This window comes from Lupinus angustifolius, unplaced genomic scaffold (assembly GCF_001865875.1).
Source record: "Lupinus angustifolius cultivar Tanjil unplaced genomic scaffold, LupAngTanjil_v1.0 Scaffold_145_3, whole genome shotgun sequence".
In the NCBI taxonomy this organism is placed as follows: Eukaryota; Viridiplantae; Streptophyta; class Magnoliopsida; order Fabales; family Fabaceae; genus Lupinus; species Lupinus angustifolius.
This window is the reverse complement of record NW_017725606.1, coordinates 1287-28770: the sequence shown is the minus strand read 5'-3', so window position 1 is coordinate 28770 and position 27484 is coordinate 1287. Positions and strand designations below refer to the sequence as shown.

At 34.5% G+C, this 27484-nt stretch overlaps 5 protein-coding genes across 10 annotated transcripts; 3 read left to right on the top strand and 2 right to left on the bottom strand.

The window, feature by feature from the left end:
- The first annotated feature begins 137 nt into the window (after positions 1-137).
- Positions 138-18438, top strand: LOC109340154 (interactor of constitutive active ROPs 2, chloroplastic-like). 3 transcript variants are annotated; one of them, XM_019577741.1, is made up of 5 exons: positions 138-142; positions 12424-12429; positions 15417-15469; positions 15848-17514; positions 18119-18438. In XM_019577741.1, the coding sequence occupies exon 4, from the start codon at positions 16151-16153 to the stop codon at positions 17495-17497; it is 1347 nt and encodes a 448-aa protein (XP_019433286.1). In that variant the 5' UTR covers positions 138-142; positions 12424-12429; positions 15417-15469; positions 15848-16150; the 3' UTR covers positions 17498-17514; positions 18119-18438. The 3 variants fall into 3 exon arrangements, with proteins under 3 accessions (XP_019433286.1, XP_019433284.1, XP_019433285.1); XM_019577739.1 differs by lacking the exons at positions 138-142; positions 12424-12429 and adding exons at positions 12792-12981; positions 14152-14208 and having other exon boundaries at positions 15325-15469; XM_019577740.1 differs by lacking the exons at positions 138-142; positions 12424-12429 and adding an exon at positions 13913-14208 and having other exon boundaries at positions 15325-15469; positions 15848-17497.
- Positions 337-4686, top strand: LOC109340156 (protein IQ-DOMAIN 1-like). 2 transcript variants are annotated; one of them, XM_019577745.1, is made up of 6 exons: positions 337-501; positions 1830-1929; positions 2022-2342; positions 2730-2951; positions 3033-3152; positions 3699-4686. In XM_019577745.1, exons 2-6 carry the CDS (start codon positions 1855-1857, stop codon positions 4356-4358), a joined length of 1398 nt encoding a protein of 465 aa, XP_019433290.1. In that variant the 5' UTR covers positions 337-501; positions 1830-1854; the 3' UTR covers positions 4359-4686. The 2 variants fall into 2 exon arrangements, with proteins under 2 accessions (XP_019433290.1, XP_019433289.1); XM_019577744.1 differs by having other exon boundaries at positions 337-546.
- Positions 5843-11459, bottom strand: LOC109340155. 2 transcript variants are annotated; one of them, XM_019577742.1, is made up of 6 exons: positions 10985-11459; positions 9299-9487; positions 8905-9144; positions 8037-8254; positions 7288-7542; positions 5843-6213 (listed from the first exon to the last, which is right to left on the bottom strand). In XM_019577742.1, the coding sequence occupies exons 1-6, from the start codon at positions 11367-11369 to the stop codon at positions 5962-5964; spliced, it is 1539 nt and encodes a 512-aa protein (XP_019433287.1). In that variant the 5' UTR covers positions 11370-11459; the 3' UTR covers positions 5843-5961. The 2 variants fall into 2 exon arrangements, with proteins under 2 accessions (XP_019433287.1, XP_019433288.1); XM_019577743.1 differs by having other exon boundaries at positions 9299-9495; positions 10993-11459.
- Positions 18439-19283: 845 nt separating the features above from the next.
- LOC109340148 (40S ribosomal protein S23) lies at positions 19284-21397 on the top strand. The gene is made up of 4 exons (XM_019577732.1): positions 19284-19403; positions 20296-20451; positions 20552-20678; positions 21042-21397. The coding sequence occupies exons 1-4, from the start codon at positions 19399-19401 to the stop codon at positions 21180-21182; spliced, it is 429 nt and encodes a 142-aa protein (XP_019433277.1). The 5' UTR covers positions 19284-19398; the 3' UTR covers positions 21183-21397.
- A 1322-nt stretch (positions 21398-22719) lies between these two features.
- Positions 22720-27233, bottom strand: LOC109340146. 2 transcript variants are annotated; one of them, XM_019577729.1, is made up of 8 exons: positions 27059-27233; positions 26752-26949; positions 25670-25930; positions 25139-25173; positions 24676-24777; positions 24413-24584; positions 23668-24305; positions 22720-23451 (listed from the first exon to the last, which is right to left on the bottom strand). In XM_019577729.1, the coding sequence occupies exons 1-8, from the start codon at positions 27156-27158 to the stop codon at positions 22864-22866; spliced, it is 2094 nt and encodes a 697-aa protein (XP_019433274.1). In that variant the 5' UTR covers positions 27159-27233; the 3' UTR covers positions 22720-22863. The 2 variants fall into 2 exon arrangements, with proteins under 2 accessions (XP_019433274.1, XP_019433275.1); XM_019577730.1 differs by having other exon boundaries at positions 24413-24581.
- Between the last annotated feature and the right edge of the window lie 251 nt (positions 27234-27484).

The window sequence follows — 27484 nt, the reverse complement described above, 5'->3', positions numbered from 1 at the left end:
CAAACTAATTATACACAACTCCATAAAAAATTACAGTAAATTAACAACATGAATAGAATGACACTAAAAATTAAGAAATAGGATAAAAGATGTTGGGCCCCACATAACTAACCCAAGTAATAAAGTAATAGAAGAAAGACTTGTGTGAAAACATATATATTGTGGAGACAACTAATAAAACAATATCAATATATTAAAATTTTAATTTCAATTAAAATTTTATCATAAATAATAACATAAAAAAACATAAATACACTAAGGTTTAAATATGATGTCACGTGTATATATATGCATAGAAGTTCTTCTCTAATTAATAATAATATGAACAGAACCAACTTGTACTATAATTCAAAGCTTGTCTTTGGCATTTGGCAAGATCTGATTTTTCCCTCTTTTACAGCACAGAACACAGAAAGAGAAACATTTAACTTAACAGAAAATGTGTTGTTTTGTGCAACTCTGATCTTCAAGTTTCAATCTTTTTGTTCACTGGAATAAAGGGTCAGAACTAGAAATTTGAGATCTGTCACTTGTTTTTAGTTTCAGGTACTCTCATTTTCATTGCCATTGCACTTCCTTGTTTACTAACTCATTTCTGTTTAATTCTATGTCTTTCTGTAAATTTGTTTGATTTTACATAATACAAGGTATTGGTCTAGTAGTGTAAGACTACTAGATCTTCAGAATAACGGTCAAATATTCCATTCCTAAGAGTAAGCTTGTTACGAGGGTAGTGACGCAACTCGAAAGGATTAGTTCCTTATCATAGATTTGATTATATAAAAAAAGAATAAATCTCTCAAATTCAGCTTACCTTATCTAATTTAATTAGATAAATATGCATTCTATGAAATTTCTAAAGGGGAGATAGTTAAACTTGTTAGTTTTATTGTTTTGATTCAATATTATTTGGAGAAAGAGTATTATAATTAACAAGCCTCTTGTTGTTGTTGTTTGTTTCTTAGAACATGATTTATTTTCATTTATGTGGTCTTTATCCATATAGAATTATGCATAATTCTTAGAGAGCCTAGAGGTTAAGAATTTGAATGGCTCTATTTCACCCCTTATTCTCCTTTGTGTTCATGATGAGTTTCTCTTGTATAAGCTTATTGTTCATTTCTATTTCTAGAAAAAACAAAATTACATTTTCAATATTAATTTTGAAAGTCCTAGTTTCATTTAATAATATATTTTTTGCAACCAAGAGTATCCTCTCACTCTATGGGCTACCAGTAAGGAACTATTCTCTTTCGGAGTGTGTGATTGTCTCTCCCCAGTGTTTTAAATTGTGGTCGCGATTGCAGCAACGGTTGTGGTTACTGCGATTATGGTCATTGCGGCTGTTGCGATGCGGATTGTGGCCGTTGCAGTGTGAATTATTTTGTGATTAAAAAACTATTTTTGAATTCAATGCGGTCCAAATGCGGTTGCGTTGCAGCCCAATACGGTTACGTTGCAGCCCAATACGGTTACGTTGCAGCCCAATGCGGTCACATTAGTGTGATTTGGAATCACACCGCAATTGCGGTGTGATGCGGTTGCGGCAGTCACTGCAACTGCAATATTGCGGCTGCATCGCAATATTGTGACCGCAATTTAAATCACTGGTCTCTCCTAACAAGTGTCATTCCCAAGAATCGAACATTTGACATTTTGATCATTTTGAAAATGATTGAGTAATATCTTACACCACTTGACCAACATCTTGTTGGTGTTCCATTTAATAATATAAGTAGATGCCATCGGATATCCTATTCAAAAATAATTTTTTTTGGATTATGGAGTTTGAGATGTTCAAAGTTTCAATCTTTTTTTGGTGTATAAAGGATCAAATTGAGGAATGCCAAGATAATGGGAAAGAAGGGAAATTTGTTTTCCATTGTGAAAAAAGCTCTTAGCCCTGACTCAAAGGAAAAGAAGGATCAGGTTTATATAAAACTTATATTCAACTTATCTTAGTTTTCTGTTAATGCTTCTTAATTCTTATAGTCTTATACTCTTATCAATTGCTTCTGTAGAAATCATGTTCATCTAAGAAGAAATGGTTTCGGAAGCAAAAGTTGCAGACTTTAGAAGAGTCATGCTCAGGAACTGATAAATCACCAGCTTTTCCTCCACCAGAAGAGATTAAATTAACTCATGGTGAGAAAAAAAGCAGTTATGATAATGTTGTTGAAGTTGCAACATCCTTGGTTGTTGAGGAACATGTTCCTGTTCCAGTTCCTGTTGTTCAAACAACAGCTGTTAAGGTTGAAGGTCCTAAAATTTCGCGGTTAGTCCGTAAACCAGATGACAAAGTGGCAGCAATCAAGATTCAAACTGCTTTTCGGGGATACTTGGTATTGTTGCAATTTCGATTTAAACCAATACTTACCTTTTTCTTAGTTCAAAATGTTTATGAACTAACAATTCATTTAACAAGTGAATTAGGTCTAACATCATTTTGTGTACGAGGGTGTTTGCGTAGATTTTCATATTAAATGATCGGGGTATTAAAAATAAATACTAGGGATGATTTATTCTAGAAGATTTTTACTATAAGTGGAAAACTTTACTTAGTGAAGTAATGTGGCGATTTCTTGTTTACTAATAGCGGAAAAAGTGAGTATAACAGTTGATCAAATTTAAACTCTTTAAATACAAATTCATACAAAAAAGTTAAGATATGACTTATGAGGCTATCAATGGTAAACTTTAAAACTAAACTTTGTTTGCAAATTGTTTAGGCAAGAAGAGCATTGCATGCTTTAAGAGGTCTGGTGAGGTTGAAATCATTGATGGAAGGCGCCATTGTAAAACGACAAGCCACGAGTACCCTCCGCTCGATGCAGACTCTAGCTCGCGTGCAATCTCAGATTCGTTCTAGGAGGATCAGAATGATAGAGGAGAATCAGGCTCTGCAGAGACAGCTCTTACATAGGCACGCAAAAGAGCTCGAGAGCATGCGGGTATCTAACATTGAGCCTATGTTTATTCAACTTTAAGACATATTGTTTCTTTATTTAATTTGTATCAAATTGTCATAATAGATTGGAGAGGAATGGGATCAAAGCTTACAATCAAAAGAACAAATTGAAGCTAAGTTACTAAGCAAGCACGAGGCTACTATGAGAAGAGAAAGAGCACTAGCTTATGCATTCACTCATCAGGTTTTCTATTTTTCTTATGAATTTACATGAGAGCAAATGATTGAAAGTTTTTATACGAACTCGAAAATTGGCTTAGTCTTTGTTAAGGCACAGTACATACAGATATCTCAAAGTACTAAAAGGGAGAACCCGAGCATGCATGTCGTGTTGTTAATATTCCAATATTTGTTGTGTGACTCTTCCTCTGATGAAACTTTGCTTGATATATGCATGAACCCTTTTCTATCTTGTCATTCTATTCAGGGCCATATCCTGTGCTTAAACCTTTGCGAACTCTCCTCTATCACTGCTACTATTTTTGTGTGTGTGCATAATCCAATGATATGTTTGGTCAAATTGCACCGTAACTTCTTCGATTGTCATCAATGGCAGTATTTAGTTACCTCAAATAAGATGCAATATTATATGATGCGCCTAATCTATTTTGAATGAATAGCAGAATCTTCCTATATGATTTAAGTTGCAGCCACTACTAGTTCAGGTTCCTTGACTTTTCAAATGAATTAAGTTCAGAGTTTGATATTTGTAGAAATACTTATTTGACAGCAAAACGGGAAGAACACGTGTCGATCTATAAATCCAATGTTCATGGATCCAACCAATCCTAGCTGGGGTTGGAGCTGGTTGGAACGATGGACAGCCGGTCAAACTTGGGAGGTCCGTAGTCTAATGGATAAAGACCCGAACGACCACTCATCTATAAGAAGGTCAAGCCGCAACAATGGTGCGGAAATCAGCAAATCATTTGCACATTTCCAGCTCAATTCTGAAAAGCATTCTCCAATAGCCACCCAAAATCAGTCTCATCCAACTCCTTCCAAGCCGCCTTCTCCATCAATTGCTAAGAATACGAAGAAGCCTAGCCTGAAAGGAAGCTGGGTTATGGATGATGACTCCAAAAGCATGGTCAGTGTACAATCCGACCGGTTCAGGAGGCATTCCATTGCTAGTTCATCAGTGAGAGATGATGAGAGCCTCACTAGCTCGCTGTCCGTTCCAAGTTACATGGTACCAACTCAATCTGCAAAAGCGAAGTCTAGGACACAAAGTCCATTAGCCACAGAAAATGGTGAATTGGAGAAAGGGTCCTTCGGGACTGCAAAGAAACGTCTTTCTTATCCAGCTTCGCCTGCCAGACCAAGGAGGCATTCAGGTCCACCAAAGGTAAATGCAGAATTCACTGCAGCCAGTAGTGTGGCCAGTTGATTATATATCCGGGAGTTATGCTAACAATACATTGTTATCGACACTTTCTCTTCAACACACTCTTTATAATCGGATGAAATTCAGGTTTCACATAAACTTCACCGGATAACAAAGTGTGCGTTGAGGAGAGTGCCGAAAAGAGTGTGTTATTAGCATTCCTCGTATAACTAGAGAAGAAATAAATGAACAGTTTATTTGATTTGGAGTGTTCCATTTATTTATTTATAACACTTATTATGTGTACTCTATAGTTTCTTGGAGGCTATTGATTTGGGGTGAAAGTTGTTCTACTAATCTATTTGTATTTTTACTTTCAAACTATTTTCCATGATGGTTATATATATATATATATAAATTTCATTTTCTTAAGGACAAGTTTCATTTTCTTAAAGTTATTGATTAATAATTGTGATGTAAATGTAAATTTAACTTCATTGTCTCATTTCTTTGATGTCACTATGTTTTCCTTTGAAAATTGAAACTTCCATGGGGATAGGCATTTACCTATTGGTGGTTGAAGTGGGAACTCTATGATTGGATCTCCCAACTCATATTGCTAGGCATAGTTATAGGATCTCTCTATCACTATAGTTTATTAAAGAATAAAACAACAACTAAACCTTAATTTCATTAAGTGGGAGCGGCTTCATGTTCAAATAATGCCAAATGGAAATTATGTTAAAATAATTTTATTGAAGAATAATCTCAAATATTTATATTCTTAAACACAACTCATAAGAGTCATGGTAAATACCAATGTTTTAAATTGCACTAAGCAATCATAATTGTTTAAGCCTATTCCTTATGATCTCATTCAAGCCTATTTCAGAAAAGGTTTATTGGATAAGCACTTAATTAAGTAGTTTACCCAAGATCTTATTCTTATGTTGAAATACCATAACCTTGTAATTATATAGCCCTCTTTGGATGCAATCTTTGATTATACAGGGATAAATGGTGGCAATATCTTCATGGATTGTGTTAAGAGAGTTTCATTACTTCACCTTATTTATGCACAATTTTGCAGAATGGAAATGGAAGCTGATTACATAGGGCTGCTATTACTTGCTTCAGCCGGATATGATCCAAGGGTAGCACCCAAACTGTATGAAAAAGTCAGGAAAAGTCACCGGCGGCAACTCATAGGCGAAAGATCATCTCTCTACTCATCCTTCAGGAAGAAAAAGAGCAGAGTTGCTGGCTCAGTTGAAGATCATGGACGATTATCTCTCTACAAAAAATGTTCTTCCCCTTTAAAGTTATGTTTGTAGGCTTACACCATTAGTGATTAGGATAACTTGTAACTCATATATGTTGTCCAAATATGTCATTCGAAGTGTACAAATAGAGTGGTCCAAATTAGACATGATCTTGCTTCTGAGTTAAGTGTTAAATCGAAGGAATACTAATCTCACACTACAACAAAGATACGCATTAAAAATCAATATCTGTAGCGCTTTTACCTATATCCAAAAACTCTTATAACTCAATTTTTGGAAACCATAGTGAATATTCTCTTCTTTCAAGCTCCACCATGCAAAGGAACTGTAGTTGTTATTTACATCAAACCTAACAACTTGTGTATTATATCAGCAGTTTCTTGTCATTCAATATTAAAAAGTGAAGATTTGTGTAAGACATCTTCATTATTTTCCTCAAATGCAGTTTCCTTTTGTTGTTCTATTGGACCTTGAGGAGTTCCAAAAAGAGTAGAGAATATTTGCTTGTGGCACTCATCACAGAAAAAGTAATAGGAGAAGTGACCTTCATTTGGGAGCTTATGGATCATGGCCTCTGGTAGGACCCGTCCTATGTATTCTGTCATTGATGGTGGGACCACCCTATCATCCAATCCCTGTTGAGAATTGGAAGGGAAAGGTGAGATTCACACACATAGTAAAGAAACATGTTGAATTCTATTGGAAGAGTATATTTAACAAACCGTAATGAATATTCTCTACGTTCAAGCTTCAAAAAAGTAATACAAAATAATGGTGGATGATGTATTGATCATGTATAAATATTTACCTTGACAATGCATAGATATTGAAGTATTGGATAAATAGAGATACATGTTTTGTTCCATTTATGAATGTTTTGTTCCATACTACAAAATAGGGATATATTTAGGGAAACAACTTAATTAAGTGTATATTTAACAAACTTGAGCGTGTTTGGTAAACAGATTAATTTGGTGATTATTCAATATGTTTTTTGAAATAAGCTAAAACAAGATCGTAGGAAAGTCATAAGCTATTTTCATAAGCTTCTTTAATAAGTTTATTGAAATAAACTATTGTCATAAGCTCAAATAAGTTCTCTATAAGCTCTTCCAATGTATAAGCACCTTTGAAATAGGCTAAAAAGAGCTTATTTTCGTAAGCTTCTCTGACAACCTTGCTGGAATAAAGTGAAGAGATTAGAGGAAGGTTATAAATTATTTTCATAAGCTATTCTCATAAGCCCAAATAAGCTTTCTATTAAACTATTCCAAAAGCCCACTAAATTTGAAATGTGTATTTAGCTAGTATAAGACTTGGTTGACCGAAATCAATATATTTTATTCCTTGAAGGCTCATAATGGTCAAGTCTTATGGAGTTGTTAAAGAAATGACCTTGAATACCAAAGTCTTCAAATGTATAAACATTTCTTGGAAGGTAATTGGCATTTATAAAAATTTATTGATCTTGAAAGTTACTAAAGATATGTATTTTAAGTATGCTATCTCAATACCCTTCCTGAACCTTCTAAAATCTACAACTTAGCCAGCAGAGTCAGAAATGACTAGAGATACATGTGCAAATAAGGGGTCAATTCAAGTATCTCTTAGGTAGTAGATTGCAACTAATAATAGAATATATTGTAGAAATAATCATAGAAAACACAGAAAGTAATAACAGAAATGCAGAAAGATACGTGTATTCGAACCTGCCAAATGTGTATGGGGTCAAGAAATCCTGCTAATTCACATTCTGCCTCACTGTACATGGACTTCAACCAAAGAAGTATGCCTCTTGTTTGACACTTCTTCTGCACGTGAAGTTCTTCGATGTCAAAACCCCATTTCGATACCTGCAGAACAACTTCCTCTATAAATGGTTGGACTTTTCCTTGACGAACTGACTCCTCCACATCTCTCTGCCAAAACTCTTCAAAGGCTGGTTCTTCGATCAGAATTTCGTCCTGAACACTTAAAAAAGATTATGTTAACGGATCAAGACAGCCCTAAATGTTTAACTTCCATGGATGCCTGCAAAAACTGCTATTGAACTGAGATAGTGTACCTAGTATCATGTTTTACATTTATTTTCAAAATTTAGATTTAAATTCAAATGTTAGTTTCACGAAGTGGGGCAAGGGAGAAAGCAAAAGAACTTTAACACGAACTAATATTTTATAATTAAAAACAATAAATATTTCCAGTCAAATGTTGGATAAAGCATATTTCAAGAAACACAAATATATTGGGACGACTCTAGTCATTTGATTGAGACTATTTTCACAATCTGACATATCAGGCAACTTCATTGAATAACAATAGTTTCTTTCTAGCTGACATGAATCCACTTAACTATTGCCAATACAAAAAAGTGTGTTCACGTCATTTGATGAAAAATGCAGCATTAGTGAATGTTTTTATCCTTATCAACATTAAGTCAAGGTTATCTCACACTCACCTTCTTTCCTAGTGAAAAAGATAACAGCTTATCAATCCGATCATGGTTTTCTGGCAAGAAGCTTTTCCGGTAGAAAAAAGAGAGAAGTTTCGGAAATCTATAAGCCAAGGAATACATAAATTGCCTCCTACGCAGCCACCTGCCCCAAGTTCTTTTCAACTCATCCTTAAGCATGTGTGGTTCATATGGACTAATCATAGGAGCTAACATTGCTGCACCTGTGATTTCAGAAAATATCATAAATCACATTGCTTTAGATTTAACGGGAATATTTGAAAACACGGTTTAAATTAAAATAAGCGGCATCATTTGATCTCTGCAGCTCGGGACAGCTCAGCATTAGTGAAGAGAGGCATTGGCAACCCCATGAAACTTTTGAATATTTGATACTTTATACTGTAATAAATTTTGTTATTGTTTATTCTTTTAAAGGTGAACCCCCTCCCGCAATTTATTCTATCAATCTATCTGACCCTAACTCCACCCCTGCATGTAGCTGACCCACCTGCTGTGAAAAGGTTTTATTGTTGTTGTTGTTTTCACATATATATCACATCAGAATCAATGATGTCACTTTTCATTATTTTGGGACCTTGGTGGGTAGAGAAGGGGGAAAATTGTGTTCAATAGAACAAAGAATGAAACTGGAATTACTTATATTGGTAAAACCACAATCAGCATATAAGTTAATGTAGACACTAAAAGCTATAAGTTAAATGGGACATGCATAACATTAATGATTTGTATACTTCCCAAAATTTACAAATTACTAGTTTGCTATAAGTTACAAGCAATTTTCAGATGTTAAATTTACAATGAACACTCCAAAGTTATGTAGACACTAAAAGCTTTAAAAAGGTGAGTGTACCTGCAATTCTCTCAGGAATATATCTCAGTGAAGCCCAAGCATGGACACATCCACTTGAGTGGCATAGTACCCAGAAGTTATCGCTAACATTGACAGCATTCGCTAGATGCAACATATCCATAGCTGATGAGTTAAGATTCCTGCCAGGATGAGGATCACTCTCCCCAAAACCAGGAAGATCATATGTGACCAAGCGAACGCCATACTCTTCAAGCAATGATGGTTTAATTCCAGGTATACCTTCAATTGGACAGGGAAAAAAAGCAATAGAGCAAGATAATAGATAAGTATACAATTTATAGGTGTTTAAGTTCCTGATAAAGATAGGAACGTAAATGTCATTCTAACCAAAGCCAATTTTTATGATTGACAAAAACTATCACTCATAATATACCTGCTAGTCGAGATGAACGAAAAGAATGTGGAGCAATGAGGGAAAATCTAGCTCTGCCAGCTGGAACACCTTGATCATGATAAGCCAAGTATCTACCATCTGGAAGTAGTATGCGGCTAGCATTAGGAGGATGCATGGCCACCTTCATCACTTTCGTTAATGGATCGCGATTGAGATCTACACTTATAGCTGCAAATAACTTATACAAAGTCAGTAAATATCATACCAGATTGATATATCGCTCGGGAAAAGATCATTGCTAAGAAATTGCACAGAACTTGTTCCAAAATACGATAGAGTACACAGGAGAATCGACTGAAGTGGCAGAGAGATAGAAAATCAATAATAGGAAAAATGCAAGGTTCATATCGCAAGAAATGGGCTGACAGTCATTGGTTTACAGTTATAGCAATTCAAATATGTCATACATATGGTATTTTTTATCATTGAAGATTTGGAGCCATATAAGGTAATAGCATTTGAACACACATACATATATTCTCCTCATCAACACATACTAATGGGAGAAAAAAGCAATGAAGAATTTACTACCTAAATTAGTGATCACTAGTGAAATGAATGATCCTTCCAAAACAATCAACAGCCTAGAACAACTAAGTTTAGATAGTAAGCTTAAAATAGAAAATGGAATGTTGCAACAGTAAAATAACTAAAAGTTTTAGGGCATGTAGCTTAATTAAATGCTAATTCAATAGGCGTTTAAGCTTATGACCTTCCTATAAGCTCTAACATGCTTATTTCATAAGCTTCTCTGGTTAAAAAAAAGATGGCCCAGTGCACGAGGCTCGCTTAGTGGGATCTGATGAGGGTAAATGTACGCAGCCTTACCCCGTAAGCAGAGTGATTGTTTCTAGGATTTGAACATGTAACCATACTAAGCAACAACCTTGACATTGCGCCAAACTCACCCTCTAAGCTTCTTTGATTAGCTTATCAAAATAAGCTAAAAAAACTTATAACAACGTTAATCTATTTTCATAAGCTCTTTATATCCAAACACTTGCACAAGTGCTTAAACAGTAACACAAGCCCAAATAAGCCCCTATAAGCTCTTCCAAACACCCCTTAGTCCCATAAGGCCAAATTGACTAATAACTAACAAAATCTACAAAATAGCAATGAACCAAGGAAGTAACCATTCATTATTTACCAAAAACAGCTCAGAGTCATTCAAAACAAGTTATGAACATTAAAACACAATTCTCTCATTCCGGTAGCGAACCGCGAATTGGTTTGCTCGTACCAATTAATGGTTCTTTTGCGAACTATTTCCCTTTAAGAAACGAACCGGATTTTTACCTATATTTTAAGTCAAAGAAAATAAGAATAATTGGTAATGTATCTTCACCTAGATGAATGAGTTACAACAAACAATACATTTTTTTATCCTTGGGTATTTCTCTTGTGGTGAAACAAAATTTGATTCAAACCTACAATAAATACCACTAGAAACGACTATGCAGAGAGCTATAAAAACCCTACTGAATATACCTCTGACCAGTATTTGACAGGGTAGCGTACTAACCGTACCCGTACGGAAAGAGAACCACGTATCAAGTCACGCACCCGTACGAAAAGAGAACCACGTATCAAGTGACTATGAACTTAGAATCGAAAGTTGATATGAGAAAACCAAAAATAAATAAATTAAGAAGAAATAAAAACCTGCGAACGCAAGAACAAAAACGGAGAATACAACAAACCAAGCTTGAAGAGGATCACGATCTTCAGGCAAAAAATGATTGAAAAAACTCAATCTCTTAGAAACCTTAGAACAAGGTCCTCCAATTTTTCTCACAACATAAGAATCTTCATTCAACAAATTCTGTTGAAGAATATCTCTACAACCTCTTCCTAACTCCATAACTATCTCACACCATGCCATTAAGAATCCAATAGCTTGATCCTTCAAACTCTCCTCGGATTCAACATTGCTTGCATCAAACGACGTCGTTTTGAAAGACGCCGTTGGATTTGGATCTCCGGTGAAACGAACTCCGGGATCTTCCACTAGACTCGCTAGCTCCTCGCTCCACGAGGTAGTCGCCATTGAAACTCGAAAAATAACAGTGATGGAAGTGAATGTGTGTGAGAAAATAGAAAAGAAGTTAGATTAAGGTAAGTTAGTTAGTATTTGAATAAGTGATTGTAGTTAAGATAAGCTGTGAAAATTAGATTATGATGAAGAGAATGCATAGATTGTAAAAAAAAGTTAATCAGTTTTAGTCAGAGTAGTATAAGGTCGTTAATTGTTGTACTTGAATTCTTGGAGTGACACTTATTTGCATGCAATATTATGCACATCGAAAATGATTATTTCCTTTACCTATACATGATAGTACCAATAAAAATTATAAAAAGTTATTTATTGATACTTGATATTTTGTTGTATTACCAATATTATTTTTCATCATTTGAATAAGAACTAATTCTTTTTGGTTTTCTAGATACCTCTCTTAACACATATATCGCTCTGATAATAAAACTCTTAATTTTTTTGATCATTATATGAATCTAACCAAATAGAGTTGTTATTTTATTGATGCTTGATATGGAAGCTAGGTTGCTAAATAAAGCCAACAAAAAAGCAGTAGTTTGTGGTTGTTTGAAGTTTTGAAAAGTGAGACACGTGTTGCATGGAAGAAAGAAGTAAACACATTTCCTATTCCATAATTTTATTTATCTCTCTAAAGACATAATAAGTATATCTCTTATTTCATAATTTAATCCACAATTTTTTTTTCAATTAATCATATGTGATGATACATATAATAATATAAATTGTGAGAGAAATAAGTCAATAGTAGAGTGTAATTAGATGCATACATGTCATTATCATTAGTCATAAAATCTTTAAATATTAAATTTTTAACCTATTTTTTTTTTAATTAATCATAACAAATAACACAATTTTAGAATAGTAACTCTTTTATTTCTCATATCCCTTTGTATTGTATTTTTTGACTGAAATGCCCATATTTATTTTTAAGGGATAAGAAAAATAAAATTAATTATGGATATAATAATTGGATGTTGATAAAATTAAAAATAATCATGGAAAAGTCTTAAAATAGTAACATAAAAAACCCAACAAAAAAAGGAAGCAATAAGTAACATAAGTTTGAGAAGATTTACAAACAACAAAAATAAATATATGAAGGTTAGAAAAATAGAGATAATAAGATCTTCATATATGATTTTTTTTGTATAATCACCCCTCACCCATTTATAGGTAAAAAAAACTAATCATTGTCGTATAAATGTGACTTCCAAAATTAAAAGTTTTAAAATTTAATTTGATAGAATTTAGTGTACCTTTTTTTTTATACCAGCAAAAATATTCTTTTTTCTTTTGCTAAGAGATTAATCATTTTCGAGTTTATGACTATCTCTATTAACAAATTTCACTCTTAAGAATCAAATGTTAGACATTGAAAAATCGATTAATAATAATGTAATGATGAGGTTGATGCCACACCATGTTAGAAACAACGCTATTTGTATGGAAACTCACTTTGGAACTGAACTGAACATGAAAGAAAGAAACTCTCACCTATCCCCACACACTATCATCTTCACCTTTCAGAGAGTACCATTCTCTCTTCATTAAAACCAAGCCTTCATAAGCTTCATTCTTCATACATTCTCACTCAAAAATTCTGGTGACACTATGTGTTCCTTAATTCTTCCCATTTTGCATTTCGTTACATTTTGTAACGTGTTCATGATTTTTGCAAACAAAATTTGATTTTTTCATCTGGGTAATGTAGTTTAGAGTTATATCTATCACTAAAGTTTTTGTTTTTAGTAAATTTTGGTTTGTGGGTTGGTAGGTTAGTTAATATAGTTAATTTTGCTCCAAACAAGAACTGTTACTTCATTTTTGTTTTGAATGAGTGAAGAACTCACTATGTAAAACTTGGTTGTGTTTTTTTTTGGTCTTTGTTGAAGACACAATTTTCTAGTTTTTTTCATCTTCTTGTTTTGTTCTTTTGTGTGTTCATTATTTTATGATTCATGCTACTTTCTCTAGCCAACATAACATGTTGATTTTACTATTCATTCCATCAATGATATTTTTTCAGATTGCATGCAGATCTGGGTTTGTTTTGGACAAACATTCATGTGCAATCATAGGATGCTTCAAATCTGTGTATCTTCCATCATTTCCTAATAGTGTTTTAAATTGTGGTCGCGGTCATGATTATGGTCATGGTTGTGGTTACTGCAATTGTAGTCATTATGGCCGTTGTAATGTGGATTGCAGTCGTTGGGGTTTGAATTATTTTGTGAGTAAAAAACTATTTTTGATATCGATGTGGTCTAATCCGGCCGATGCAGTTGCATTGCAGCCTGATGCGGCCCAAATGCGGTCTGACGCGATTGCGTTACAGTCCCATCATAGTGATTTGGTGTCACACCGTCATTGCGGTGTGATGCCTTTGCAACAGTCATCGCAACCGTAATATTACAGTCAGCAATTTGAAACAGTGTTTCCTAAACTTAAGTTTCACTCAACTCAAAAGAAAAAATCTAGAAAATCTGATACAACTTTTCTGAGCTTCACCTATAATAATCTTCTATTTTGAAAAGCTTGACAAGGTTCAAGGTTCTCTTTACTTCACTTTGTTTATTTACTTGTGTTTTGGATTTGTTAGGTAGTAGTGGAGTTAGTTTAATTACTTAGAGTTTCTTTGAAGGGAATATATGCTGTTTGTTTGAAAAGTTTGTTAGGTTCTTTTGTTGAATGTTAATTCTTGCTTTTTCTCATTCTCATACTTATAAATCATAGTCTTTTTTGTCTTTATTTCTTACTCAGATTCCTATTGTAGGAAGAGTGGGTCAGTGCATTAAAGTATAGGTTCAAATATGCAGACATCAAAATCAAGGTAAGTTTGTCATTATAGCTTTTTCTGCATTCCAGTTTTTGTAACATCTTATAGCTATTTTTGGACTTTTTATCAACATTTAATTATGCCTCTTTAGATTTGGATGTATGAAGAAAATTTAGGATTTTTCCATTGTAAAAAGAAAATGAAAAAATAATTATGGATGCACTTATTTAACCTTTTGGTTATTCTAGGGATTTAGCGAGACCTCACACTGCTAGACCAATGCCTTGTTGGTAAAAAAAATATAAATTATTTTTAATGAACTTCTCCAGTTCTTGGGCTTGAGGCAATCTTTTATGGCTCTTTACTCCATTGCCAAATCCAGGGTGCTTAATTGGCCCAAGGTTTTAGTTTCACTTAAAAAATGGTCTTACTCTGTAAGGAGAGAAGTTGTTTCCAGGATTTGAACCTGTAACATCACAGTTACTAAGCAACAACCATACCATGACCTCATTTAGTTTCACTTAATGTGAAAATTTTAATGTTATCTGATCCACTCGGATTGGATGACATATAAACTATTAATTTTCATGTTAGGATATTTTTCAATTGAAGGTGTCAAGGAAGATAAATTTGTGAAGATAGGTTGTTCTAATAAACATTATATCATTCTTGTTGTTTAGTAATTCTCACTAGCTCATGATCATAATATCAATCAGTGTTTCGATTCTTAGGAGTTACACTTGTTGGGATGGGCAGCCACGAAACCCGAAAGGGATTAATTCCTTACCATAAGGTGAGAAGATAGCGTGCCAAAACAATTCAGTGTCAAAACTTTTAGTCTACATCTTCATCGGGTTGAATCTTGTGACACTGAAGCTCAAGTTCATAACATATGCATATTGTAGTAATATGGTATTCATTTGGGAAAAAATAGCTAAATCAGAAAATTTTGTTACTGAGCTATTCTTGAAAACACATGATTTGTATTTGAATGGTGGTGTTTGAGAATATGGTTGTATATCCTGAAGACATATAGTCGTGTAACCGAAAATCGGGGTGCAACTCATTTTATATAAGTGTGCTATCTTAAGTCATCTTGTTTTGTTTATCCACATTCTACATTTGTATATGCATACTAATACTACTTGGTTTATGGCTGAATGTAAGCAGAGCTGGTACTTCTAAAGTGCCTCAAAAGAAATCTCCTACAACTCGGAAGACGGTTCGCAAGTTAGAGACACCAAAATCGGATTCTGACAAAGATAAGATTCCAAAGGTGATTGAACAAAGGGCACCACAAAGTCCAATAGCTGAGGTATTTGAAGTTAACTCTTGGTTGAATCTGAATTTCCACACTTTGATTCCCATGTATAAAATCCGAAATATTGATACTCTTGTAGTTTTTAATTGAGTAAACCTCATTTTAATCCTCGTAAGGTTATCATGACACCAGATAGGTTCTCCAAAGTTTTTGGTCACGGATTAAGATCTTTAAAGATTAAAGAGTGTTAATCTAAAAGTTTCGTTTATGACCAATGCGGGGACATTTTAAATCTTCAATGACGAAATCGGTGGCAAAAACTTTCAAGGATCTATACGGCACATCATAATCTCTAGAGGACTATATTAAGGTTTTACTATATTAAATTTTATTATTCACTCTATAATCACTCTTTTTATCATCTGGCTCTAGACGAAGCGACCTACTAAGAAGATCAAGGATTTGGAGTCTCAGATTGTTCAGCTTCAAGAAGATCTGAAGAGGGTTAAGGATCAACTTAACTCATCCGAGTCATGGAAGAGAAAAGCTCAACAAGAGAGTGAAGAGGCAAAAAAGCAGCTTTTAATTGTGTCAAAAGAGCTTGAGGAATCCCATCAACAGCTTCTAGACCTTTCTGCTTCTGAAGAAGATCGACTCCAAGAGCTTCATAAAATTTCTCAGGACCGAGATCGAGAATGGCAATCTGAACTAGAGGCTGTACAGAAGCAGCATTCAATGGATTCAGCTGCTTTATTATCTGCCATGAATGAAATACAGAAACTGAAAATTCAGCTCGAAAGAGCATGCGAGTCCGAAGCTACTCAGACTTATAATGTAGAGTCAGCTCATGCCGAGATTCAGGACTTGAAAATGGAGCTTGCTGAAACTCTATCTATAGTGGAAAAGCTGAAAAATGAGGCAAGTGGTTGCAAAGAATCTGAATCCAAAGCGTTGGAAGTGGTTAGTAAAATGGAAATGCAATTGGAGACGGCTAACAAGACCGTGGAAACACTCCGATTAGATGGTATCAAAGCAACGGAAGCTTACGAATCCTTAGCTCTAGAGTTAGAGCAATCAAGAGCTCAAGCAAAATCATATGAAGGACTTGTGAACAAACTACAGGCTGATTTGGCTAGTGCTGCAAACAAAAATATTTTAGGTCCAACTAATGAAAAAGGACTTACCCGAGAAAATGAGGAGATAAACCACCTCAAGTCTGAGCTTAACTCTGCCAAATCCGAAGTAGGGCAATTAAAATCTGCACTGGATGTTGCTCAGGTAAGATACCACGAAGAGTATATACAGAACACGCTGCAGATTAGATGTGCTTTTGAACATCTCGAACGTGCAAAATCCGAATCTGGTCAGAGAGAGGCTGAGTTGTATGAGGAATTGAGGAGGGCTAAGGCTGATATTGAAGAGCTAAGGGAAAACTTGTTGGACAAGGAATCTCAATTGCTGAGTATATCAGAGGAGAAAGGGGTGTTAAATTCCAGGATCGAGGAAAACCCATGTAGTGAAAGAGAATATGAACTTGTGATGGAGCTAAAAACGTTGGATGATGATATTTCTGAGTTGAAGGAAAAATTATTAGATAGAGAGACACAGCTGCAAAATATAACCACGGAAAACGGTATGCTCAAGATGGAAATGAAGAAGGACTTGGGGAAGAGTAAAACTGCTGATGAGGCTGATTCAGCAACGGCTGCGGAGCAAGAGGCTTTGGAGAAACTTGGCTGCACAACCGAAGAAGCCAACGAAATTAACCGAAGAGTGGCGCGAGTGAATGAGCAGTTAGATGCTGCACAAGCTGCGAATTCGGAGTTGGAGGCAGAGCTAAGGAGATTGAAAGTGCAATCAGATCAGTGGAGAAAGGCTGCTGAAGCGGCTGCGTCTATGCTTTCTCCCGGAAACAATGGGAAATTTGTGGAGAGGAATGGCTTACTCGATAGTAGCTTCAATTCTGTTACTGGCAAGGTGAATTCACCTTACTCGGAAGACATGGATGACGACTCGCCAAAGAAGAAAAATACAAACATGTTGAAGAAGATTGGAGTGTTGTGGAAGAAAAATCACCAATAGGTAGATATCTGTCCCAGGTAGTGTATCATTCAATATACATGAGTTGTGTAACCGAAAATTGAGCCTCGATTTTCGGTCACGCGACTACATGTTAACCTTTTCTTGACCAAATGGTTTTACTTATACATTGTTTCCTCTAATGCATGGATACGTTGAACACCCTCATGTGTTGGTGTGAGACACGTATTCGATACAAATATGTTCGGATTCGTGAATGATACATATCTCTATAGTATCCAAAAATTTAAATAAATAAATAAATAAAATGAAGATGAAGATACGTATTTAATACGTTTTCAACAAAAAAATAGGATAAGTTGAGATACATTTTATCAATTTTATGAATTATTCTACTATATTTTCTAGTTTTAAAATTTTGGAGAAAAATGATTTATAACTACCATTATATATTTTACTTTATATATTTTAATTTACACTTATAATTTTATCATATTTTATATATTTTTTACTATTTTATACATGTATCACTGAATGTATCGTATCCTACATTTTTTTTAAAATGTGTATCGACGTATCGAATACGATCGTATCCCGACACACGTTTCTGAAATCATGCTTCATAGCTTGTATCGTATTAACTTCTTTTGTTGTTATTGACAGGTATTATATGATTTCTTGGAGAAATATCAAATATCTGTGAAGAAACTTGTAGAGTTCACCATGGTGCATCAAATATACTGAAATGAAAGGGCTTATTAATGATGCAATGAATGTTTAATTGTTTATAGACCTTACTATATAAGTCATATTTGTGTTCATGTTTTATATCCTTAGTAAGTAGCAAGATTATGTATGAAAAAAGGTAATGTGACTAAAGAAATGTTTTATATTGTTGTTTTATAATTAAGTATTGCTTATTTGGTGGGTCTTTTGTGATGAACTTATCCATCATGTAAGTATTAGAGATCCTTCATTCAATGGTATGTTATCATCATTTTTTGTTTTCACAACAAATGATTCACTCTTGTGTAGTAACAAACATTATTCCATCAACCAACAAGGCGTTGCTCAGATCTTTAGCATGAACAAATTGTAAGGGTTTGATTCCTAGGAGCAACACTTGTTAGGAGAGATATCTAGACAAAATAAAAGGTTCAACTTATAAAAACAAATAAGTTTGGCTTTGACACGAGTATAAATTGATAATTATTCTACCAAATCATTTTCGATGCTAAATTTAGGATGATCAAATGGTTAGAGAATGACAAAATAAAATGTCTTAGTAGTATCACTTGTGGGGCATATATACTTTACAATATGTTTCCCAATCCATGATTGAAAACTAACACATTAATTATCAAAATGAAATACAAAGCCTTTCAACAAAACTAAACTTTCATATACATGAACAATGATCAAATCTCTCTAGTTAGAGCTAATAAAATTGTCCAGTTTAGTCGATTAGAACCCATTCGATAAATAGGTGGACCTTAACTTATAAAAAAATTTCTCGATACATCTTAGGCAATTCTAACCCAAATTAACATGACTCCAACTCGTACTCAAAGGCTTTGGAGCCATCTTCCAAATATATTTCATGGTTATGGAACCTTCTATTTTTTTCTTCTTTCTCCTCAAAAACTGAAGTCATAAAGATATTCTAAATTGCAACTTTCAAACTCAACTATCTAGTGGAGTATTTAAATACTTTAATATGTTTAAGAAACAATGGGCTTCAATAAAAATCAATCTTAAAATCAATGAAAGGGTAAGCCCAATAGAACGTTAACATAAAAATAAAAATGAAATATAAGAATCATAAGACCGAGCCTATATAAACACAAGACACACCATATCTAGGGTTAGGGTTTTGAATTGCGGCTACTGGGTAATCTCCATCTTCATAGAGTTCCTTCAAGACCAGATAATCACACATCACCATGGGGTAATTCAAATTTACACTACATTGTTCACCAATTATCTTTACAATTTCATTTTCTTAAACTCATTATGTTATACTCCTCTTTGGGAATTATTGCCTATGTAGGGTTCTAAATTCTGAGCTCAATTTTGATCCTTTTGTCGGAAAAAAATCATTTTTTATCTGTTATAAAAATGAAGCTGGTGAATATGGTAATAATTGGCTTGTGTTGGGTACTTGGGTATGGTGGAGTTGTTGGAGTTAATATTGTCTTCGGTTTATTGTAGCAATTCAATCTTCTCTGATTGCTTCTTCCCACATTAAAAAAATTATATTTTTCTTGTATATTGCATTAACCGGTGTACAGATTCACCAGTGTCCTCTTCGTAGAGGGAGACCGAGAAAAACCACATGGGCAATGATAAATAAGGACTTGGACCTCAATGTTTAGTTAATGAACAACATTTATGATAGTGTGTTGTAACATCATTCGGTCCATATATAGCTGACTCCTCCTGGTGGGATAAAGGATTTGTTGTTGTTGTTGTTGTTGAATTTCGGGTGAATTTGTATTAAGCAGCTTAATTTGGTGTTTATTACATAGCTCAATAAGCTAAAAGTGCTGATTTTTGGAAGTTTTTATTGCAAGCTTACTGGAGCAAGGTGAAAAGAGCTTATAAAATGTCATAAGATATTTTCATGAGCTATTTATGTTAGCTTATGATCATTTGCTCAAATAAGCTCTCACTAGCTTCCGTTATCTATTCATGGTTTTGAGATGAATGGAATGTAATTTCCTTATTCCATTGTTGTTCTTTGAATTGTGCTCTTCTAAGTGTAGGGTCTGCTAGTTTTTAATGTACATAATAACATGAAATGTTGAAAATTAAATCTTATTAGTGTATCGATTTTACAGGAAGACGCGTGGAATGGGAGCTGCCCGCAAGCTGAAGTCTCACCGTAGGAGGCAAAGGTGGGCAGACAAGTCATACAAGAAATCTCATCTCGGAAATGAATGGAAGAAGCCTTTTGCTGGTTCATCCCATGCAAAGGGTATTGTTCTTGAAAAGATGTAAGTTCAGTTTAACTTATTATTTATATCATTTTTGAAAAATATTTGATCGATTGAAGTTTCCGATGTTAACAAATTATTATGGTGTTCTATGTGCCAGAGGTATTGAGGCTAAGCAGCCCAACTCTGCCATTCGTAAATGTGCCAGAGTTCAACTCATTAAAAATGGAAAGAAGATTGCTGCATTTGTGCCAAATGATGGTTGTTTAAACTACATCGAAGAAAATGTGAGTGATCTTGATTATATAGTCTTTGCTATTTTGCTTATCATCTATACACTGTAAAATCTACAAATGTGTTCAAATTCATTATGCGTGTGTTTTGATAAACAATTTAACTAGCTCTTGATTCAACAAGTTTTTTAGAATGAAGTTGCAAATGCTTATTTTTATCTAGTTTATACTTTATAGTGATGTCATTAGCAAATTTCACATGGTTATGTAAATAAGTAAATCTCAAGCCGGAATAAGCTTTTTTTCCAAATGCTTCCATCTATGGTCTTTCCTGTTTTCTTTTACATTTCTCTACTCTTAAATCTGCTAATCTATTGAATTCAAATGTTTAATATGGGCTGTGTGATGGTGTTGTAGGATGAAGTCTTGATAGCTGGATTTGGACGGAAAGGTCATGCTGTCGGTGATATTCCCGGAGTCAGATTCAAGGTTGTGAAAGTGTCTGGTGTATCTCTCTTGGCTCTCTTCAAGGAGAAGAAAGAGAAGCCAAGGTCTTAAATTTATGGGATGACTTACCTCTATATTTTTTGCTAGTTTATCTTAACTGTGATAAATTTTGCTTCATGAGATTGAATTCAATGAGTTTTATGAACAATTTTGTATCTCTGATAGCTATTATGCTGAATTTCATTTGATTAGAATCTTAGCAACTATGGTTTGTAATGAGATCAATGTTAAGTTCAGCTTCAAATACTTGTCATGATTTATTATTCTTAGCTCGCAATCTCTCATATAAGAAAGGGTTTATGTAGTAATTATACAAAATGTAATATAATATATTTTTATAATGAATAAAATGTTTCTATCTTATAGAGAAATAGATATGTATCACACATCAGATAATATAATATATAGATATTAAACTCATTTGTTTACTAGGGTTTTGAACTAGTTGTATTTCACATAACTCCTTTTAAACTAAGGGATGTAAATATATCAATATATTTTGAGATGAGTAATAATAAACTTCGAAGTGCAAGTATAATGGAAATATAAATCTGAAGGAAAATAGAATATTTGATTTAAAAAATGGGATGGTTTTACATAGATGATAGAAATGAAAGGAACACCAAATTAATTAAAGGTAATTATCATGTGGTTCTGAAAGCAGTAATTAAATAAGCCACATAGTGTAGACGAATCTAGTTACAAGTGGTTAAATTTTCTACTCCATTTAGGCTTAAGTAATTAGCTGAAAAAACATAAAGATAATTGGCTTTGAAAACACAGCAATTTCAAAATGCATGATTGATCAAATTCATGGCATGATAGTGGCAAATTAAACCAACTTTCACAAAGCAGCATAATTGAAATGCTAACCCCAGTGTAATGTCCAGTAGTTATTTCCATGAGTGTAATTTTCTCTCCATACATACAATTGTGGGTGTGGATGAGTCAGAATCAATTTACTGGGAACTCAATTACATGGTTTGTGGTGTCGGTTTTGGTGTCTGGTACTCCACATGTTTCGTCAATTTTTACATTATTATTACAAAGATTTCTTTTATAACTTGGTACATAGAATGTGGTAAGTCGAATCCATAGTATGCAGTACATAGGTTAAAAGAAGAAACATTGTAACTATGAGCTGGAAAACTGCGTATTTATGGAGTGTGGTTAATCATCACTGATCACCTTTCACTTGAACCAGGCAAACAAATCATTGGGAGCAAAACAAACCTCTTCTCCGGACCGGATTTGCTGTTGTCACAAGATTTTCAACCCCAAACATGCCTAAATTTACAAGCAGATTATACGGTTGTTGTTTTTTGTACTACCAATGATATCTTTTCACCTTTTTGGTAAGGAATTAATTTCTTCCGAGGTATTTGGTTACCCCTCCCAAGGGATTGAAGAAAGGGTATATACAACAATGCTGAACCAAAAGGCATTGGTAAGAAGCAGAAAATGAAATATAATGGGCAACTAAGACACAGCATCACGTCCTTCATAAAATCCAAAAAAGGATACAAGACAATCCACATAGAAAGAAATCTAGAACACCCATATCAAAATCAACTACATTATAGAGCATGTGTCCTTCAAAATGAAAGACTTGCTACTATTCATGACTTGGAGTCTTGGACAAAGCACATCAAGATCCAATACTCCTTTAGTTACACTTTTGGCACAAAACAACAAATTCTAAGAATATATAGTTCTACTTCAATAACTCACCTCAGTTGTTTTCTTCCATAATGCTCTCGACTATAGCCAAGTTGGTCAGTTTTACCTCCGGCACTGCGGATTCTGTAAAAACACTCTCATCCATATTGTAAAAGGAATCTTTGACAGCTAAAGGTGTCCGTATTGAAGCTGCCATATCGAAGCTGGTAGGGGAAATAGATAGACATGGAGTTGATGAATTCTTCAATAGCTCTTTGTGACTTGATATCACTAGCTCATTGGATTTATCTTCGAAGCTGATATCAGGCTGAGAGAAAAAAAGAGAATCACCGTTCAACTTTTCCCCCTTCTCAAAATTTATGTCCATAAGTCCGACTTGTTTGCTCAAACAATCAACTTGATTGCCGTATTGAGCACTTTCCTGGTCATTGACACCGTTAAGTGGATGCAAATCGTTTACTTGCTCATTATTGGGTTTTCGGGACTCAATTGACACAATGGATCTAACTGCTTGCAGCTTTCCAAGCTTTGCTTTGTTTTGGCATTTACTTGGACTTCCTACTCCATGTTTTCGCAAGCCACGAGGTACAACCGGGTGTGGTTGCGTCGCCCCGCGTGGAGTGCGCACAGAAGATTTGACCTGCATAACATTATGACACTAATTCAACAAATACAGTGTAATGGATAGATGAAGAAAGAAATGGAAAAAAATTGCAGCTAGAAAAGTAAATACATAGATTTTAAGCTGTGACAAAAGCCATAATGATACAGAATCTCTAAACTTTAAGAAATAGCATTAAGCCACTATGAAACTTCATTTCAAAATAAATCAGATATAAACAAGGGCAAAACTTACCCCATCAAAGAAGCCAATCTTGGGTGAAGGTAATCGAAGGCCTGAAGGTTTCACACGAGCTGGAGGAAGAACCGTTCCTCCAGGAGAATTCCTTGCAGTTTGACTGATAAACCCAGTAATTTCCTGCCCTTCTAAGCTATTGCTCTGAAGGACCTGAGAATTTGTACCTTGATCAGCCTCATTGTCTGATAAGATTTTTCTGCTAGAGCAACTATCAATGCTGGTCCTTGAGCTATCACACATATGATTAGTCATAAAAGTTGATGACGATAACTCCGAAGACCAGTCACTGACAGAACTGGTGGGTGAAATACTAGAAGAGAGTTTGGTGACAGGCGTCAAGCGTGAGAGACTAGAATTCCCAGTGTCAATTTTATTGCTTGAAGCAATTCTTGATGGTGTTCTGACAGTTGAGATAGATGAGGGTAGCTTTAAAGTTCCAGTGCCAACTTTTCTTTTGATGGAATTGGAAGGAGATTTGCCGACAGATGAATTGTTAGCAGAAGGTGAGAAAGTTGTTGATTTTGTCTTGGTTGATACTGATGGCCCTGAAGGGGATTTGGCTGGTGGTGTGGGCTTAGGCACATTAACTCGGGAACCTCCAATAACAGATGCTTTTGACATTGAACTAACTCTACCTGAAGAAGTCAAATAAAACTAGAAGTTAACTACAGCTCAGAGAAATTCAAGTCTTATGCCAAAGAGTAAGTTAAAAATAAAATCATGTTGAAGCAAAAATTCTGACCACCAATTATTCGTTTTGCCTTGTCCTTTTCATTTTTGTCATGTATATCACCAATTGACACTTTCTTGGCTGATATTATTGAACTTGAGTTTGAGCTTGAACTTAAACTAGACTTTCCTGCTACCTTTGATTGCCTTGAAATAGATGACTCTCTCCTCATAGCAACCGGCTTCTTAAAAATAAAAATAAATTAGTCAGGTATTGTTATTGTCAGTCAAACTTCATTTCATGACTTCTGATTTCTAATGGTTTTCTTTAGTTACCTGTGGAAGTTGTGGAACAATAGGATTCCTCTTTGTCATCTTCCCTAATCCTTGCATGCCAGCACTTGGAGTTGGAATCTTAGAAGTGGGTTGTGCTTTCATCTAAAATCAATAGAAAAGTATTGCTGATTTTTTTTACAAAAATGAAAAACATTTAGGTTAAATCACTATTTCAAACAGAAAACATTGCGCCTATTTTCACCACCATGTCATGGCCCCTATGTCCAGAATTTATATTAGGCGCCTTAGCCATGGGGTTACTTCGGGGACCTAGATATGTCCCAACATCAAAGAGCTACAAGTGGAATTTAAGTCAGTTTCAAGAGATGTGAGACAACTGAACCAACCCATTAGGGGGCACTGTCGACATTTTTCTTTATGTATTATTTGGATAAGAAGGAACCATCCAATTCCAAACATATATATGACAGTAATTTCTTAGTTTCTGACTGAAGCAATGTACCTTGTTGCGAGAAGGCATGCCAACCTTTTTTGAAGCTGAAAAATAGGAGCAAGAGATCATTAAATTGTCTAATTGAGGATAAATCAGTTTACCAGAAATCCAGAATATAAGCAGAGTAGAATAAATAAAATCCAACCTACTAATTCTTAAACTTCTCAACAAGTGCAAATCGGCAAGAGAAAAAGAGCATTTCAAAAGGTTATTGTATGCCTCATCACCAAGAACCAACTTCTATCAAGAACTCAAATCACTTTTAGATAATAATTATGTGACATAGAATCGAACCAACATATTTCGATCATATTTTTTATTCCATACAATCACCACATTTATTCCCATGTTCATATTTTTAAAAACAAATCCTTTTTTTATTTCATAGTTCACAAAATTCTACATGGCAAGGTAAAGAAATAGATTATAATTATAAATATGGCAAGGTAAATAAATAGATTGTAAATATGCTAAATGCAGAGACATCTGCATCAAATAAGCCAAAACACCTAAGTTGAGAGTGCAACAACGGAGACTTACAGCTATCAATTTGTAAACCCGATATCCCTGAAGGTAATTTGCAGTGATCACTTGCAAGTTTGGATTTTTTGCAAGATTTCTGAATAGAAGCTCTTATATCTTCAAATAAATCGCCCTCCACACTTTCATCAAAGGTCAAGCTATCACTTCCTAGTGTAGAGATTGAATCACATGACTTGTACATATCCTCTTCATTTTCACGCTTTTCATCCTTCTCAACACCTTCAATTATACTAGACAACTCCTCAGCATCCAAAACCCCTGGAGTAACACATGAATCACATCAAACACAATTGTAACTTTAACTTGCACTCATACATAATCAACATCCTATTTAACAAACCAACCCCTATATACTACACTATTTACACCTGGCTGATGATGTATAAATTTGTGGCTTCCCATGTGTATTGGAGGGTTAACCATTTAAACCTAAGTTCTACATGTTAAACAAATATATGCCATTGACCATCAATTCATACAACATTAACCTGGTGAAAGATCTTGAATTGGGTCCACACCTACCCGAATGGGCGGACCTAACTCAACCCAAAAGCTAACACCCACGAGTGGACATCTAGAGAGCATGAAATTTGCAGGACTGATCAGGAGGATCAGACTCTTTTTTGTATACTACCAAGGGTATCCCCTCACCCTATGAGTAAGAAACTAATTTCTTTCGCGGTGCATTGTTGTCCCTCCCAACAAGTGTCGCTCCCAAGAATCGAACCATTGACCTTTTGGTCTTTATGGAGATATAGCGAGACCTTACACTACTAGACCAATGCTTTGTCGGAAGGGTCAGGCTCTAATACCATATTAGAGTGGCTAGAAGCAGCCCCAAAAGCTAGCCCATAGTTGTGAGGGTTATCTAATCCATGTAAGCATTAGCTCGGTCATATTGACGATGTGAGACTTATCTTAACAACACCGATAGTTGAGGCTGCAGTTTATGTTTTTAATAGTCCCCACAACTTCGTAGCAACCACAATTACAACCACATCGGCTACATTTCTCCGATCAGTAGCAAAAAATGGATACCTTTAGATAACAATGACACACATAATTCAAAAGAAAGGTACCAGCATTAGTGAAAAAAGCAGTGTCCCAAGCTAAACTTTTACGCAAGTTACACTTAGTATTTTTCTTAGGGTTTTCTCTTTCAGACGGTGTTGTTTCGTTTGAATTAAGTTTCCGATCCCAGTGTTCAAATTTGGTAGTAGCATCCTCAAACATTTTGGAATTCGGAGTGTAGAAAATATCTAATTGTTCTTCATTTTCTGAAAACACAAAAAAGATAATAAAAAAAAGTTAGATCAAAAACAAAAAAAATTGAGTAGGTTGAATTTGAATGAAGAGTTATGAGTGTGAGGTTTTGATTCAATTGACCTGAGAGTGTAGAGAGGGGAAGGATGAGGGAATCGTCGGCGGAGGAAACGTCGATTATACTGAGGCGTCGGTTTTGGACTACGGCGGCGGCGTCCGTCATTGTCAGCGAAACGGCGGTGGTTGAAGGAACGGAGGAGGGAGAAGAAGTTTGAGTTCTGAAATTTGAACGTTGTTTGAATTAGTGAGATTGAATTCAAAATTATATTAAGAGAATAAAAAATGTATGAGTTTTATATACTGTAATTATATCAGATCCGGTTTATAATTGATTATCTTTTATACTCTAATTAAGTTTGGTGAATGGTATTATGATTATATATATATATATATATATATATATATATATATATATGTCTTTAAAGAATATAAAATTTATATAGTGTTACTGTAAATATTTATATACATACATTATATTTTTTCAGTTTT